Source organism: Protomyctophum parallelum (genome assembly GCF_964188405.1).
Source record: "Protomyctophum parallelum genome assembly, chromosome: 22".
Lineage (NCBI taxonomy): Eukaryota > Metazoa > Chordata > Actinopteri > Myctophiformes > Myctophidae > Protomyctophum > Protomyctophum parallelum.
This window is the reverse complement of record NC_139714.1, coordinates 3655300-3673652: the sequence shown is the minus strand read 5'-3', so window position 1 is coordinate 3673652 and position 18353 is coordinate 3655300. Positions and strand designations below refer to the sequence as shown.

Genomic DNA, 18353 nt, shown 5'->3' with positions numbered 1-18353 from the left:
TATTAGGATGCTGTTATCATGTCTCTGAAGTGGTTCTCTACAATTTACAATTACAATTTACAATTTAGGCATTTAGCAGACGCTCTTAATCCAGAGCGACTTACATTTAAGCAAGAACAAAGCATGGGAATACATCACATAAAAAGCATTTATCATGAAACATGCGTAAGCTAAGAAAGTAACAGTGGAATATTTATATAGTGAAACTATACATACACTATACATATAAACTATACATCTTTACTACTATGCTATATATGTGTACTATGGCGTGCTATGACTACATACAATACAATTACAGTGCTGTCTACATAACATGCTATAAGTCTGTATCAAATGCTATATAATCCAACAGAAATGCTATCTAAGGGTTTAGGGTAAGTGCTAAGGGCCATGATGGAGTCTGAAAAGGTGGGTTTTCAGGCTACGGCGGAAGATTGGGAGTGATGCTGCAGTTCTGACTGCAATGGGAAGTGCATTCCACAGTTTTGGAGCCAGAAGGGAGAAGAGTTTGGGACGTGTGGAGCGTTGTCCCGGCGTTTTTAGTGAGGGTACTTCCAGCTTCCCTGCGTTGGCTGATCTGAGTGCGCGGGAGGGTTTGTAGGGTTCAATCATACTTGTAAGATATGGGGGAGCCATACCTTTGGTTGCTTTGAATGCCAGCATCAGAGTTTTGTATTCTGTGCGGGCAGCGACCGGGAGCCAGTGGAGGGAGCGGAGCAGGGGGGAGACATGTGAGAATTTTGGCTGGTTGAAGACCAAGCGAGCTGCTGCATTTTGGATCAGCTGGAGAGGCTTAAGTGCACATGCTGGTAGGCCAGTAAGGAGGGAGTTACAGTAGTCGAGTTTTGATAAGACTGTTGTCTGGATTAGGAGCTGGGCTGATTCCTGGGTGAGGAACGGTCTAATTCGTCGTATGTTATAGAGTGTGAACCTACAGGATCGAGTGACAGCTGTGATGTGAGGTTTGAACGAGAGCTGACTGTCCAGGACAACACCAAGATTCCTGGCTGTTGGGACAGACGTTACCAGGGCGTTGTCTACGGAAATAGTTAGCTCCCGCATAGGGCAGGACTTAGCTGAAATAAATCTGCCAGCGACCCCCATAAGAGAAGAGTTGTGATTTCCTTACGATTACAGAATTTTTAAGCATTATCAAGGATTTTCTTTCTCGAAAAAATGACTACATTCAGTAGCCTGGGGACCCCATTTTGAGAACCACTGCTAGCAAGGGCCCCTCAAGGAGTCACAGCATACAAGTATCGCATGTAAAGGAGTAGAACATATGGTGCCTCATTGTAGACATACATAGGCTAATACAAATATTTATATATCTTTCTATGCAACACATTTTCACTATGTGGTGACGTGAATACTGCTTTTCTTTTAGTACACCTCGTCTTAAAATGCGAATCATTCATGAACAAATGTAGAGATTTTGTACACACAGAGAAAGACAAACATGCTTCATACAATGTTTTATTGTATTAACTGTAACAGGAGAATTCTATTACTAATTTCAAGTACATTTTTAGTAAATAATATTAAATCCTTTAATTTTAGGTCCATTATGAGACATTTTGGACACATTTATATCGGTTTAGCACCTTTCTTTTCTCTTTAGGTATTGGGGGAGTGAAGAAAATAGGATAAACAGCTGTAGTAGTATAGGGTCAACTCAAATGTACAGAAAATGATCTAACATTAATGGTATAACTGAATCAATACAGCTAGCCACTGATAAGTAACAAGTACATAAGTATACAGCATAAACATAAAACACTCCACAAGTAACAATCTAAGCCATGGAAAAGCAAACACAAGGCTAACCATGCACACAATACTTGTTTTTAATCTCCGCCAGGCAGAGATCTTGCATTCCCCTTGTCTGTGTTGTACTGTATGTCCGCAACTAATCTCACAAACTACTTGGTTGATCAGCGTCATATTGTGCAAGCTGCCAGAAGGCCAAGGACCTTAATTCCTGAAGATTTCTCAAATCTGTCAACGACAACACTGTTTTTAAATTATTATTATACTACCAACTAGCCAACGCTCTTGTCCCTCTGGCTTAATGTGTTGTACCGGTATTAGCCCATCGCACACATGCAAAATGCCAGCAAGTCCAAGTTACGTCAACACCAAAATATACATCAACTTAACATAAACCAACACCCCAATCATGAGTCTTAATGTGCGAGTACATTCATCTGCATCCAAGCTATCCTAAGTCAGTCTTTATCCCGATATTGCCATAATATATACTTTAGAGTGCCAAAGTTCAGCAACACAGAAATCATGTAGGCCTAGTTGTGCACGAGTATGTCAGATTTGTAAATAACAGGTTGTGTGTGATTTGATCAAATTCATTGTAACGTGTGTATAGATTGAGAGACCAACCGGTCTCTTCTCTTTCTCTCTCTGCATAGATCTCATGTCGATTGTCAAACATGCTCACACAGATCTGAGATCTATGAGATCTAACCTAGATGCTATAGCTATGAAAATGATCAGTAATGACATGTAGGTGCATATATGCACCTACATGTCATTACTGATCATTTTCATGTACAATTCACTTTCAACTTGTGTAGACATAAGGTCAGTGATATTACAGCACTTATGTTGCGTTCACACGGGAAGACGCAAAGGCGAATGGGAGTATCATTTGGAGCAGCTACATGCTTCATTGAGTCTTTGCATCGTCATGACACTGGCTTCCATTGACAATGAATGGTAGACTTTATCTTTGCATCTGCTCGTGTGAACACACCAATACGCCTTCTCGCAAAGCATTTGCTTACACTTATATTACATTTTAATCGTTTGATTGACTGGTGATAAAGACATAACCGACACGTGCCATTGATAATAAGACAGACATTTGAATGACTGAAATCTGACAAAGATGTAGAGAAAAAGACAATATGACAAAGCGGGCGGAAGACAGTAGAGCAGGTACTGTACATGCTGCATGCTGTCATTTCACTGAAAACGTGGCCATTGTTTTCATATATAAAAAAAAAACGAGCAGGCTTCCGATGTTCATTTTAAAACATAAATAATTATATACAGTTCTCTGGTAATAGAACGGGGGGGGGGATTCAAATGTAACAAAATGTGTTAAATATTGAATAGTTAATCTGTTATTTTCACCAATTGTCACATGAAGAAATATGAAGGGCTCAAGTGGTAAGAAAATATCCCGCCCTGTTTTTTCTTTTTTACAACTCGAACCCTGGACATGGGTGGCACTTTAATGCACAGGCTAATGGCAAATATAGTCCCTTTAATATGCAACAGTGATACATTATCGCTACCAGCATTTTAGATGTTTCTATAAAACACTGCTTAAAATGTAATGTTGTCTATATAAATAACGTTTTTGTTTACTGTACCTCTCAAACGATTTGAAAATGTTACTGAAGTTTATATATATATATATATATATATATATATATATATATATTGTGATGCTCACCTGACGACTCAAATAATATTTATTTTTTTCTGTGGGAGGCATGATTTTGACTACAGGTTGTTATATGGGCAGACCTGGACGCTGAAGCATCCGTTTCACATTTGTGAGCTTATAGATCTGCTATTTTTGCAAATCTCCACCAATTATGACATGGCCAGCCAGCAGAGTAGGGACGCTAGGGTTCATGTAGTTAAGCGTAAGTCCTTATTTGCTTCTTGTGGTCCTTCTTGTGAAGTAAAGTTCAAGGAAAACACAATTTCACAATGCAGGTCATTGAAGATTCTCTAAAACGGAGAATCCAACGCTGGTAAGTAAGCAAGTAGGTCAAAGTGACTTATTGCCAGTGTCTGCAAACTGTGCAAAGCAATGAGGGCGTCTATCCCTTTGACAATGTTATAGTCCGCTGGGAGATGGGGTTCAGCACTTGAACCCCAGCATCCATATTCTGGGGGAACATAAGTTCATAATAGCCAATCTACAAATTCACACACCCAGCGCATTGTGAGCTTGTAGGGATTTGATGATGTAGATCAAATCTCGTTCCAAGTACATCAGGTCCAGTTTACTAAGTCTAGAGGGTTTAAAGCTGTACATTTAACGGCCATCATCTCATTAAAAGGTCATATACAAGCTTATTCTTTTGTTGCTTTTCAACTGCAAACTAACAGCTCAACTCGCCTCGACTTTTGTAGGTTTTCCTTTGGGGAAAAAACTAGTACCTAGGACTAGGACTTTATTGAAAACCTCCATCGAGTTTCCAAGTGAGCTGAGGTGATAGCAAAAGGTGGTGTGAAAACACTGCAGACTACTGACTGGTCAGAGAGAATCATCCCTAATGTAACGATGGACTCCTGTACTGCAGGGAAGCACCCAAATACTGGTTAGCAGACATTTAAACTAGTTGTACATGTGAAATGAATCAATACTGTGCAACTGCATGGCCCATTTCTCACCTAGATTGTTATTGCTATTGTTATTTGGACGGCACAGGTGAAACAGAGATTTGATTCAGACAAGTTATTATTTTCTGGACCTCGCCATCATGACCAGCTACATTGAAAATCAGTAGAAAACAAAGTACACTATCCCAAAAGTGGGTATAGCAGTACCATGCAGTGGTCAACGTATGGAAAGAGTCGTATAAGTATAGTCTGATGAAGAGCCATGAGGCTCGAAACGTCATGTCCACTTTGGTGTAAGGAAATAAACCTTTAAGCTTTGTATCTTTAAGCTACTGTATCTAGGTGTTACAAAGCAGATACCACAGAGGGGCCAGGAATCAGAATACATCAAATCGTAGTGTTAAATGCTATACTTTCCCTGATGTGCTCACTGCTCCCTATGTTGAAGTTTACCCACTGCTCCTGATACTGCGGAGCTGCGAAAACTAGCATGTTACACCTAGAGCATGAAGGGAAGCAGTTTGACTGCCAAGCTATAGCTTGGCAGTCAAACTGACTTTGACTGCCAAGCTATAGCTTGGCAGTCAAACTGCTAAGAGCCTTCCCATTTTCAGCCATCAAAACATACAGACCAGACGTTGGGTTTTAATTGGAGACGACATGACTTGGAGTGGGGTCCTCCTGAGCAGCGCTTGGCGTCGGTGACGTGTCACTGAACATGACTTTCCTGAGAATGCCAGAGTAGAACGGTCCGTAGACACGCTTGTTGTAGTTGACCAGGCCGATGAACTTGGCCCCTAGAGATGCCAGTTCGGGCTGGATGGCGGTCAGCCCGGCGGGAACCTGTTCAAGTTTAGCTTTGGGGTTGGGCGCAGCGATGAGCCCCATGAAGTACTGCTGTACGCGCTCCTCTGGAGAGGGAAGTGGAAAAACATCGGGTCAGACAGTGTTCTAGAGACAAGGTTTTCGGATTCTAGTATAGTACAGTGTGGTCCAATGACATTTTGCACTGGGTTTTGGATAAATTAAGCTCTTGACTTTAGCCATAGTCTTGTGATGTTCACATATTTCATTCAGTTAAAAAAAACATACCTTATTTACAGCTGTTCGACATTTTACTTGCACAATGTATATAGACAAGTGAATTTGATTTCATTTCCCACTGCTACCAACAATATCTTACTTAAAGTTGTATCGTGCCTGCTGATTTATCTGTTCATTAACTTTATTTCCATTTTATCGTATATGTTTTATCTATATTTACTTCATTACATGCAGTATTAGTTTATTTTTTATCTCTTGTCGTTATATTGATTCTGCATGAATTAAAAAAAGACATTGCAAATTTGGCAAGGGAACCCCATGACTCACTTGGGTATCACTTTCTGGATATTAGGAATACAAACTATAACACTCTATATGACAGATACAAATATTAACCGACATCTTTATTCACGTCGACATTTCCATTCCCATTCCCTGGATGACGTTTAATGCAGCTGAGATTGAGACATAACTGCACTGCACATAGCTTTAACCACTTAAAATTATACAGTAGTCTATACTTCATACAAATAGTGAAAATAGATGACCTACAAGCTCACAGCGTGTCACGTCGCAACACGCTGTGAGCTTGTAGATCTGATATAATATGGTCTCAATTTTATTTTTAAATGGTGTGAAATAGCCAATCTACAAGCTCACAATTTACACTATTTAAAATGCCTATTAAGATTAGGCATAAGGCCCATAGGGACCCAGAGTGCCTAATACATTTCAGTTGATTCTGTGCAGTTGCAAAGCCCCGAGGCAGGTTAGGGTCTTACCAACGAGAGTACGGATAGGGTTGTCCTTTTGGGTGAGGCTGCAGATCTGACCACTTAGGGAGGCCTGCAGGCCTAGGGTCAGTGAGGGATACTTCCTCTCCGTCAGAGACTTGTTTAGCTCACAGCAGATCTGGGTACTGGCGCCCTCTAGTGCCTCCTCCAGGTTAAAGTCCCTACAGACAGTGGAGAGAGGAGAGGAGAGGTCCGGATTGAATTTCTTCACTGAATTACCGGTGTCCAGGTTGTTGCATGTGAGCTTTCGTGTTTAGCTTGCATGTAGGTACAGTAAGGCATTCACACCTCTACTTCGGTTAGACGAATGGGCGGAGAAGTTGCATCATTCTTGCATTATTTAATTTGCTTTGTTTGCCTTCACACTGGCTGTGTCAAACCGCAGTAGGAAACCACATTAGGGAATGTTATCAATGTGTTCAATTCATAAACTATACAGTGAAATATATGGTGTTTGAGTAATAGTTAGGACTTAGGATGTAAAGTGAGGGTTACGTGGATGAAGTGTGTCGTTGGGGACTGGACGTTGTGTGCGTGTGTGCATGCCACTGTTCTTTTGGGCACATGGCCGAGGCACAGCGGAAACGGGAGCGCAAAATGAGTTTTACAATCTGTACTCCCATCCGATAATCATATAAAATTAGTATGCCATGTTAGCTATACAGTGTATAGATAATGCTGAACTAAACACGTGTTTATTATACTTATTTAAGTATTTATATTGAATTTAAACAAGACGAGTCTCCACTCGGATCCCCACACACAGTGACAGCCCTCCATGTTTACACAGACAGACAGACAGACTATTCTGTACACTGCAGTGTTTTATGTGTTTCCTTAACAATTGATTAATGTGCTCATCTGACCATATTTCGATGAGGGCTTCGGTCTCCTTATTTGACCACGTCTATCCACGTCTATCTACATCTTTGCGCTGTGTAAAATATGCCTTCTCTGTCTCCAACTGTGTTTACTCCTCATTGTTGCCAAATTGTTTGCTTCATTTCCTTTATTTGCTGTGGATAGCATTCACACCTGCAGTGAATCGATTGGAAGCGAAATGAAACCCCCGTTTCTTTTTTTGGCGAAGTAGAATGCGGTTCTTTGATGCGCATCAGGATTCAAATGAGCCTTCATACCTGCCAAACGAAGCGCACTTCCCGACAATACGCAGCAGGATTCGTTTTAATCGTAGTATAGCATGCTGGTGTGAATGCGACCTACGTAAACCTGTATTCTTGTGTGTGTGTGTGTGGGGGGGGGGGGGGGGGGGGGTAACTTATCTGTTTCATGTGTAAAACTAATTTGTGTAATAAAGTGGATAGAACTGTTAGACTAACGGTCTGTTCATCCCGTCCAGGAGCACGCCGGTCATCCTCTTGAGGCGGTCGGCCAGGGAGGACAGACCTTGGATTGGCCCCCCGATGGCACTGTAGACGATAAGCAGCACCTGGTCCACAGCCTGAAGCTGCTGAAGCTGCCACTGAATCTCCCGCAGACGCATCTCGTCGGTCATCAATGTCTGGAGACGTTCAAACAGAGAGATTAACCACTTCAATCCAAGCGTCCCCATTCCGCTCCTGAGCATTTGGTGAAATTGCCAATCCACAAGCTCACGGTCACTTGCGTTGTGTGAGTTTGTAGGCTACAAGTATAGCTTGAAATCAGGTGAATATTCTGCTCCGAATTTTGATTCTGTAAATAGTGTTTACCAATATTTACACTACAGAATCAGAATTCAGAGCAGAATATACAAACTCCTCTGCCCAAGTGAACCCCAGCCCCCTTCAAGCTCAACGCCCATGAAACGTCAGAGCAAAGATATCCCTGCAGACCACAGATATTTGGAAATTGGTATTTGGAAAATAAAAAAGGTCATAGTTGTAATTACCCGGTTCTACATTCACATGTGAACATTACATTATGTTTTTTGTTGTATATACACTAAACCTAGAGTGTAAAGATGTTCCTGTACAGACCTCGGGCAGCGGTCTGCTGTGATCCCAGGTCAGGACATGGAGGAAGGCAGTGTCAATGACCAGGAAGGGACCGGGCAGGGCCTTCTGACCTTTCCCCTGGCTGTTGGTCTGGTTTGTGGCTTTGTTCATGGTCTCCACCAGTTCCTCCACAGCTGATCTGATCCAGGAGGTTGTGTGATCCAAGGCACCTGAGAGAGTTTATCGCCAACACAACCGGTAAAGGGTACTTTGCTGTCAATCTATTGAACTAGCCATATGTGGCCCAAATGCACGCAAAATCCCTTTATACACTAGTAGCCCTCTAAACTTCTTTACCTTTATTTTTTTTACTGTCTTGGAAAAACATTTAAACATTGTTCACCTAGCCGATCTACATCGACACATTGTCAGCTTGTAGATTGGCTATTTGAACTATTCAAAAATGTATTTCAAAATAGTAAAATAAAAGGTAGGTGAAAATGTTACCAGTGTAACTGCATGTATAACGTTCGTGTGGACTCACCAGGTATCTTGTCTAAGACGATCTGGAACTTGGCTCTCTCATATTCCACAGCCTGCTTCTGTAGCTCAGGTCTCATGTTCTCCAAGGTGAAGTTGACCATGTCTAACTTCATCAGGTCCAGCACACGGAAGATCTCCCTAGAATGAAGAAAAGCTGTTTTAACCACTTGAACCCGTTACCCAATATATTATACTTAGTTGAAAGGGGTCCCCCAGGGCTCTATACTAGTATTTCTCTCTAGTCTACACCAAGCCTCTTTGCTGGAAATAGCTGAACTACAATCTCATAACATGCTGCATTGTGACACAATGTGAGCTTGTAGACAGGTTGTGCTATTACTTTTGTGTTTTCTGTTAAAAATGGTTTTCTTCATTTCTTGAAAATAAAATAAAATAAAAAGTATATATAATATTTAATTTCCTGAAAAATGAACATTTTGGATTTAGCCAAAAACAACCCAATCATGCACACCTTTATATAAGGTTTACATAATAAAATAAAAACTGCAATCTGGTATACGTTTTTGATTGTTTTGCAAAAGACAATCATCCAAGAACCAAAACGAGGAAGCAAAACTGGGGGTTTCATCGTCCTTTAACCTGCCAACCTATAGGCAGAAATTAAATGGGCACAATGCTGAGTCATTTGGGCATCAATGGCCCATGTGTCTTACTTGAACTGTGTCACAATGTCAGTGATCTCCCGGAGTTTCCTGACTTCATCATCTCTGGCTGGTGCACACATCTTGCCCATGGTAATGACAATGTATGAAGCAAGACCTTGAATGTCCAAGGCGTCATTGTCAGCCTGCTGGTGAATCAGGTCCATATCCAGAACCTCCATGATCTGGGTGCGCATCCGATTGGCTCCCGGATTAAGGAATGACAGTAGGGTCTATAAAATCAGGAAAAAATATAAATTAATTTCTTGATGTTGCTTTAACCAACAGTCATTCAGCGACTGGAGTCCCCCACAGCTCTGCTATATACTAGGTCTGCTAGTATTTCCCTCCAGTCTACACCAGGTCTCTTCACCGGAAGTAGCTGATCTACAAGCTCACAAGGCGCCATCGTAATGCAACACATTGAGCATGTAGATCTGCTATTTTAGCCAACCTAATTGGAATTAGGGCCCAACTACAGTGTACTGTATGCACATAGAGATGCGAGGATTGCAGTTACAGTATACCCGCAGACCTCATGGTTACCCGTGGAGCAGGCGGATAGGTTGTAGGTAGATGAAACAATACATCATTAATGAGGAAAGTATCTTCTTCCCATTCCGTGAAATTCCAAGTCCAACAGTTAATTTTCCCCGCTGTCATGATTTAAGACGGGAACCCCTTTTGGGGTTTTTACCTTTCAATCCAGGAACAACTTTTGTACTTTTTGTATAAATATTTGTGAAGTTTTTCAGAAAACTAAGGTCAGGATTTAGAAGGCATTTTTAGATTTGGCCTCAGGTCTACACACTATGTGTACAACAGCAGAGGCTCCTTGCAGTGTGTCGTTGATTCTTGAGCGAATAAATACTGACCATGTAGCATTTGTACACTCTCAAGAGCTGTTCCCGGGAAAGCATTGGCATACTGCAGCAGAAGTACTACTACTGATTAATAATGTTATGTCAATGCGGGCGTGGGCAGGTCTATATCTCGAGAAACAATCTATTCGAGTGGATTTCGGATGACCTCAGAGCCCTCCACACATCTCCAATGCACACTTACATACATATTATGAGGCCCTTGCATTTTCTTGAAATGATCACAGCGCGTGTGATGAGCTGACCTCTCTGATGTCCTCCAGCTGTTTGATGGCATACTCGTACTGCGGTGGGTCATCGTTCAACTCAGCCTCCAGGATATCCCAGAAGGCCTTGTGGACTGCGTCTTTAACTAGTTTCTCTAAACTGAAATAGAAGTTCATCGTAGGTTCACCCATTTTTTCCACATAAAATAGGGGTTGATGTATTGTGCTCCAAATGGTACAGGTGTGCAGCTGTTACACTGGTACAGCGAATCCTAAAATAATAATCTGGGGGTTCTGAACATGACAAAGGAGTTATGGTGTTTTGGTGTGTGTCTGTTCTGCATACTGTACCTATTCTGAGGTAGTTGGTTTGTCTCGAGGTGAAAGCTACGGTTGACGATGATCTCATGGGCCAAGCTGAGATTAGACAGCTCCTTGGCTGAAGCCATGACTTCATCCAGGGTTATAGGTTTGGGTGGGCTGGCTGTGGGTAAACAAGGATTCAGGAAGTGATGATCAATAATGGACTGCTGTGGTGTTGGGAGATATTGCATTTGATTTACTATATTAGGCTTCAATGACAAAAACCCTCGTTTCAAAAACGGTCCTTCACCCGCCCCTCTAGACCAGAAATCACACAGGCTGGGGCATGCTAGTTGATTAGCTCAATAAACATACCTTCAGGATAGCAGTAAACTCTTCGAATAATTGGTTTAATCATTTTGTATATGCCCATTGCCTAGCCCAAACCAATCCAGACATCAAGTAAACACGAAGGTTCTATACTTTCACGTCAACGTCCCTGCAGCAGTGATCACAAATAGCTGTCCTAATTGCAAGGCTTGGTTGCTTAATTCATATTAGCCAATCACTGCATTCCTTCTGTTTCTTGATAGCAGATTGCTGCTATGAATAACATAGCATTGCTATGGAAGTAGTTCTGATAATTGAGAATGCACACCTGGAACAGTACACTAAAACATTTGAGGCGAGGAATAGTATTTATTCATATTTTATCAACACTTATCCTAGTTTTATAGTTAAGACCGTGTTTGCATAATCTAACAGACTATTTTCGATATGCACTGTATGGGAGGGGGCCACTGGAGGAAAACATTCACATCCCTTACCTCATCCCCACAGACAGATCCAAGATGTATTTCACATCTGGAAGCCGCTATAGAACAGTGAAGCAAAGATCATGGAGACCTGGCCCATGTGGGCAAAGAGTGGACATAGTCTCACATAGTGGAGACCTCTGCCTAGTGCCTACTACCAACACTGTCTGGTAACATCTAAATTCAATGTAAGTGTATTAGGGGCTAAAACTGTGTGGAAACAATTAAGAGATTTGAAGAAGAAAAAAAATAACTGCACTGCAGAACTGAATGAAAATACTTTAAGGTGATCCTTAGGCTGTTCTAGCCCTTACATTGAATTTAGATTTCCCCAGACATTATTGGCTATGCGAGACTATAAGAAAGCGTTTACTCACAAGAGGGTGTGCTGTGTTTGCTGGAGCAGCCATCGCTGGTGAAGCTATGGCGGGAGCTTTCCAGGTCGCTGGTGGACGCCCTGCTGTCCAAGTGTTCCGATGCGGAGTCCACGTCACTGCCTTGGTCCTCGCCACTGGACGTGGACGTGGGCCGCTCATCATTTAGAGGCATGTTTGGCTAAAGCTGCAGACGACAAGCAGGGTGTCACGCCTTCCATTTAACAACAACTTTCAAGTGGGAAACAGGCCTGAAAAGTTTGAAACGACCTTCTCCAGAGGCCCCGAAACATGAACTGAACATTATACATTATGGCTGTTTTAGTCCAATGTCAGCATCTATTTAAGCCAGGTCAGCATATTACTTATCTGAGGTATGCCAATACCTCAGTCTGAAGAAGAGCTTTGGCCTTTGGTTCGAAACATTACTCACTCGTTGGATGCCAAAATAAAAAGTGCTTAAGGGAGTTCCAGCTCAGTGACCTTGTGTTAAGAGTGTCTACCCTGAGACTGGGAGGTCGTTGCTCAATTCCCCGGGCCGAATTACACCAACTACTATAAAAATGGTACCCAATGCCTCCCTGCTTGGCACTAAGCATCACCAGTTGGATTGGTCCCTGCGCCATACTAGCATCATGTACAGGTGGTGTACATCAAGCTGCCTTACACTACAGAAACAGGAGATAGGCTCCTGCCCTATGGGTCACGTGACCTGGGAACCAATTCTTGTTGTGGTTCCAGCACCTGCTCGTAATACCTTCCTGCATGCTTCACGCGCACATGTGCGCAGGCCGCACGCACACACATGTGCGCACACACACACACACACACACACACACACACACACACACACACACACACACACACACACACACACACACACACACACACACACACACACACACACACACACACACACACACACACACACACACACACACACACACACACGTTCCAAATAACAAATTCAGAATTCAGATGAGAAGGGTTGCAGCTTTAACAAATAGAGGCATCAACCTGGTGCTATTTCAGTAAACATCTGAACAAAAGTGAAAATTGTACATGCATCATTCAAAGAGTAGACATAAGATTAGCCTCACCTGTATGAGAGTTTGCCTGTGTCTGTCCTGAGAGAGAGAGAGAGAGAGAGAGAGAGACTGACTTGGTCAGTAAATCAATTTTGTTGCTAGGTGACACAACCACCCTTCACCCACTTAATAAAATACAAGCTTATAATTTGTAAACAAGGTTTATGGATAATAGTGAACCTTAGATCAAAACACACACCAATGTGTTAAATGTAGCATGTGTGTTGATGTACGAGCAGGTGGGCCAGTATCCGTGGAAACGGAGACAATGTTACCCAATACTCAGTGTCACAGTCACAGTCACAGTCACAGTCACAGTCACACACACACACACACACACACACACACACACACACACACACACACACAGTAAAGTACTACTTGTGTTTTGACAACTAAACAACAACATTGTGCAAAATGAGTAATTCCCATAAAAAAATGAAGAAAACAGCCGTTTTATAGAACACAGGCAGGACACTGTGTTCTGGTGCAACTGGCATCAGATGAGTCTCCAGGGTAACAGGGACAACAACAGTTGCTTTATTGACCATCAACCGTCTCTAGAGATCCAGTTACATCACTGGATCTCAACAGTTGGGACAGGGGCAAAACACTAAAAGTGATACCAATAAGTAAGAACCTAAAGTATAATACGCAATCGATGAATTGATTGTTAAAATAAGCACGTTTTGAGTTTTGACCACCCACCCATCTGACCAGTGTGGTCCACAAATGCAGTTTAAGATGTTCAAGTGGGCCCTGGTCCAGAAAAGGTTCCACAATATACACTATAGGCATACAGGCGAACATACCGTGGGTATGTGTATACCGGTATGTCAAATATAGGGGGAGGGGGACACCTGTGATCTTCTCTACTGTTCTCACTATCCTCTGTAGACACTTGTGGACGGCATAGTTCCATACCAGACAGTGATGCAGTACGTCAGGATGCTCTCAATGGTTCCTCTGTAAAATGATGTTGTAATAGAGGAAGGGGAGTTCAGGAAGTATCACCCCCAGGAACTTCATGGAAGTCATGGATGGTAAGTGGGGTGTGCACACTAGGGCCTCTAATGACCATGTCCTCGGTTTTATCCACATTTAAGGATTGTTGCACCATATGGCCAGTATCTCCAACTCCTCTCTGTACTGCGTCTCATCACCATTCGTGACTAGAACCACCACTGTCATATGTCGATTTATACTGCTGTGTGTCAATCTACACAGTTAAAACCTCAGTGTACATTTAACTATGAGAGTGCACTCTGAGTTACAATGTGTTTTGTCTATAGAAGAACACTTCTTATACAGTGTACAGTAGTATGTCTCTATATAACCATAGATTTGTGCCACTGAAAATGCTACGGAGCTTCCCAAGCACTGGCTAACAAAAGAAATCCCTTCGCCTTGAATGAATACTTGCAATACTGCATTTCTCTTATCTGACCTGCACAGCACTGGGAGTTGGGTGTTCACAGCCTCTGTTGTCACTTATCTGCAGCCAAAAATGTACTCCACCCCACAGTCACTCCCATCTTAGTTTAAAGATAGGTACTCTGTGCACTCTGCTGTCACCCACACAACTATTAATGACACCATGCACTACTATGACAGGCCGACACAGAGAGGGGGACACTTTTCAGAGATTATCTCAAGTGATGTTACTAGCCAAGATTAAGGATTAGTGGCGACTCAGTTAAATGCTCTGCATGTGTGTGTAGGGGGGGATGTGTTAAGGTAACCTGGTTGCTGTTGTACTATATAAAGAGACATAATACATTATACAATAACAATAATACCGTATTTGCATAGTGTATTTACTATTTAGCAACATACTGACAGTAGTGCCACAATCAACACAGACAGTACAATTCTACTAATTCAGGAACATCATGTGTTTACCTAGCCCTGGAACATGACTGCCATGATAATTATCATGACAGTCATGCAGTAACTTTGCCCTGTTTTTTGCAGTCGCTGCATTTACAAGATTTCCGTATATATAAACATTCAGATTTCAAATATAAAGTACTCACAAAGTGTCCCACGGGTGTTAGTTAGTAGCAGCGCGAGCGATTAGAATTGCTGCGTCCCGCGTTGTTTAATAAAAAGCATTTTTGTCCGAGCTCTCCGGCTACTTTTTTCAAACGGGGTTCGTTTGGGAAATCCACAGTTGCACACCGGGAGCGCACTCGCCTATTAGTCTGTATTGGCAGGGCGGTCAGCGTACCTATATCGAACACACCGAGTGCCACCCTCCTCCCGACCGATAGGGGCGCGTAGTTGAAAGCCAATGGCAAAATAACACCTCGGATAAAAATGCTTTTTATTAAACAACGCGGGATGCAGAAATTCTAATCGCTGGCGCTGCTACTAACTAACACCCGTGGGACACTTTGTGAGTACTTTATATTTGAAATGCGAATGTTTATATATTTTTATTATTTGTAAATGTAGCGTCTGCAAAGACCAGGGTGAAGTTGCGTCATGACTCTCGTATGAATACGAGAGTCATGTTTACAGGGCTAGTGTTTACCCTACGATTTCGTGTCAAAATGACAGCTGTGAAAAAAGGTCTAGTATAGGAAATACAATTTGTTCCAGAAATAAACAACCCTCTGGGCAGTGTGGGCACAGCCAATCAAGCAGCTGCAGTCCCCATAAAGTAAACAAAGGCAGCTGGGGCTGCCTCACAGTGACACGGTCTACAAGTAACTCCTCTCATTGGTCCAAGCCGCTGTCACTCATCCCTAGAAGGACAATCTTTGGTTACATTGCAGCCATGCAGTGCACATGGATGGACACAAAATAGCACACACACACAGCGTCACTGATGAGTACACGTGAGCCGAGAGAACCAAAACAAGAGAGAGAAGTAGAACACGTACGGATCCCAACAAATGGATAAAGAAATAACGAAGCACGCACATTTTTGCACTGTGTGTAGTTTGAGGATGTTATTAATCAGAGACTTTAGCACCCACCTTTCCTTTCTGTTTAAATGTTGACATTTTAGATTATAGGAGCCTGCACAACAGAGCACGAATTAAGCAACGATCAATATAGTTCGGTGTTTATAGCCTAAGATTTAGACTCTCGTATTTATCGATTCTGACATCACGTCAGAATCGAAAAAGACATCTACGAGAGTCTAAATCTTAGGCTAGCTCGGTGTATTATTCGTCGAAAAGTAGCAGATCGGACGCCATGCGTTGTTGTGAGCTTGGAGAGAGAGAGAGAGAGAGAGAGTAAAAAAAGAAACAAAATAAAATAAAACACTTTATTCCCCTCTTACCTCATTCGAGTCTCCGTCGCAGGAGACTGTCGCCGAAAATAACTAAATTTTGAAGTGAAGAGTCGCTTGTATTTCGGTGGTTTTGTCTTCAATGTTGTTCCTGTTTTTAAAGGTCCTTGTTTCTCCAGCTGGCAGTGTGTGTGTGTGTGTGTGTGTGTGTGTGCGTGCGTGCGCGCTTGCAGGAATGAACCATTAACAACCACAGGGGTCTGGCCTGCTGAATCAAATCAGACACGAACTATCACGCGGCTATAGTTACAAAGGATAAATAAATAAAATATGAAAAAAACAAAAACAAAGCGAGGATAAGAAATGAGTTTGTTAATTGAATGCGTATCGAAGTAGGTTCATGTCCCTCGTTCCGTTTGTTTCACATGGTATGATCCGTTGTACTTCACGTGGGACGTCTTTGTTTACGGATGTGACCTCAGTGTGTGTGTGCGCGTGTGTGTGACTGTGTGTGGGTGGCACTTTGTTTGGGTGACACTTTGAGAACTACTTTTAAAACCAACCTGTTTCAACAGTCCATCAATGTCTATCTAAACAATGGCCACAGGGCCATTTGTTCCATGTCTTTATCCAACTCGAATGAGGAGGAACTGGACCCAAATTCAGACCAACAGGTGGTTTATTGGAATGTGTGTGATTACGTTAAACACATTGGACTGTTGGACATGAAAATCAGGCAGTATAATTTACCAGAAAAAAGGATGGGTGTTTTAGATTAATCAAACATGGCGGGGCAGATAAAATGAATATCAAATACGGTATCCAAATACTGAATCAAGTAACTTGGAAACTGTCCGGGATGTTCACAAAAGCCAGAGTAGACAATACAATGACCAAAAGTATTTTGTTTTTAATTAAATGATTGGAAAGACCACAAAAATAAATGTTACACACCATTGATTGATTCGTTTATTGCTTTAAGTTCAGATGTTGTCCTAGATGGCATTACCTTGGCCTCCAAGGCCACTGTAAAGAATCTGGGAGTTACCTTTGATCAAGATATGTCTTTCAAATCGCACATCAAACAAATCTCAAAGACTGCCTTTTTTCACCTGCGAAATATTGCAAAGGTTAGGCACATCCTGTCCAAAAATGTCGCAGAAAAAACGCATTTGTTACCTCAAGGCCTGGACTACTGCAACTCGCTATTATCAGGCTGCCCAGGTAAGTCTCTGAAAAGCCTACAGCTAGTTCAAAATGCTGCGGCGCGTGTGCTGACAGGTACCAGAAGAAGAGACCATATCACTCCTTCACTGGCCTCCCTACACTGGCTCCCTGTCAAACACAGAATAGAGTTCAAAATTATTCTCCTTACCTACAAAGCTCTCAATGGTCAGGCACCACAATATCTCAAAGATCTCATTGATCCCTACAAATCAAATAGAACACCAGTGCGTCTACAGTATGCAAAAATGCTTACTGTCCCAAAAATATCAAAAGTTACAATAGGAGGTCCCAGGCACCTCAGCTGTGGAACCTTCTCCCGGCTTCGGTCCGTGGGGCTGACACGCTCTGCACATTCAAGACTAGGTTGAAAACCTTTCTCTACGACAAAGCCTATAGCTAGAGTTGTCTCCAAGTCTAGCTGGATACCATAGTCGTACATTGTTGTGTGGGTCTGTCTCCCAGCAGTACTTGTAATATACACTATATAGTATATAGGCTCCAGTAAGGCCTGCCACTAATCCAACATCCGGGGAATCTCTCCCCGGAGTCTCTTTTCGTCCTCCCCGTCGCAGTTCTGTGGACCTCTAATATTAACCCCCAACTGACTGCCGAGTGTGACCGTGGATCAGGCCTCTTCATGGAGCCCACCAGAAGTGTGACCTGGACCCGGCCTCACAGAGCTCGACCAGATGTGGACCAGACCCCTCCACGGAGCCCACCTGTCTATTTCTCTCTGTCTATCTCTCTCTCCCCCCCCCCCCCCCCGACACGGTCGAGGCAGATGGCCGCCCACCCTAGAGTCGGGTTCTGCCTGACGTTTCTCCCCTCCTAAAGGGGAGTTTTTCGTTACCA

At 42.6% G+C, this 18353-nt stretch overlaps 1 protein-coding gene and 1 long non-coding RNA gene across 2 annotated transcripts; both read right to left on the bottom strand.

Annotated features, from left to right (window-relative positions):
- Positions 1-1465: 1465 nt before the first annotated feature.
- On the bottom strand, positions 1466-4915 carry LOC310853796. The gene is made up of 2 exons (XR_014568839.1): positions 2542-4915; positions 1466-2498 (listed from the first exon to the last, which is right to left on the bottom strand). It is a non-coding gene; the product is annotated as an uncharacterized lncRNA (long non-coding RNA).
- A 71-nt stretch (positions 4916-4986) lies between these two features.
- On the bottom strand, positions 4987-16456 carry tcp11l2 (t-complex 11, testis-specific-like 2). The gene is made up of 11 exons (XM_083758149.1): positions 16326-16456; positions 13043-13069; positions 11946-12129; positions 10802-10934; positions 10490-10610; positions 9376-9596; positions 8703-8839; positions 8201-8388; positions 7562-7743; positions 6210-6382; positions 4987-5294 (listed from the first exon to the last, which is right to left on the bottom strand). The coding sequence occupies exons 3-11, from the start codon at positions 12115-12117 to the stop codon at positions 5029-5031; spliced, it is 1593 nt and encodes a 530-aa protein (XP_083614275.1). The 5' UTR covers positions 12118-12129; positions 13043-13069; positions 16326-16456; the 3' UTR covers positions 4987-5028.
- Between the last annotated feature and the right edge of the window lie 1897 nt (positions 16457-18353).

Excerpts from the sequence above, each read along its gene's own strand:
- tcp11l2 (XM_083758149.1), bottom strand. The coding sequence starts at position 12,117 with ATGCCTCTAAATGATGAGCGGCCCACGTCCACGTCCAGTGGCGAGGAC. Across the intron at positions 7,744-8,200 it reads ACAGCAGACCGCTGCCCGAG|ACATTGATGACCGACGAGAT; the intron begins GTCTGTACAGGA and ends GAACGTCTCCAG. Across the intron at positions 5,295-6,209 it reads CCCTATCCGTACTCTCGTTG|AGGAGCGCGTACAGCAGTAC; the intron begins GTAAGACCCTAA and ends TTCCCTCTCCAG.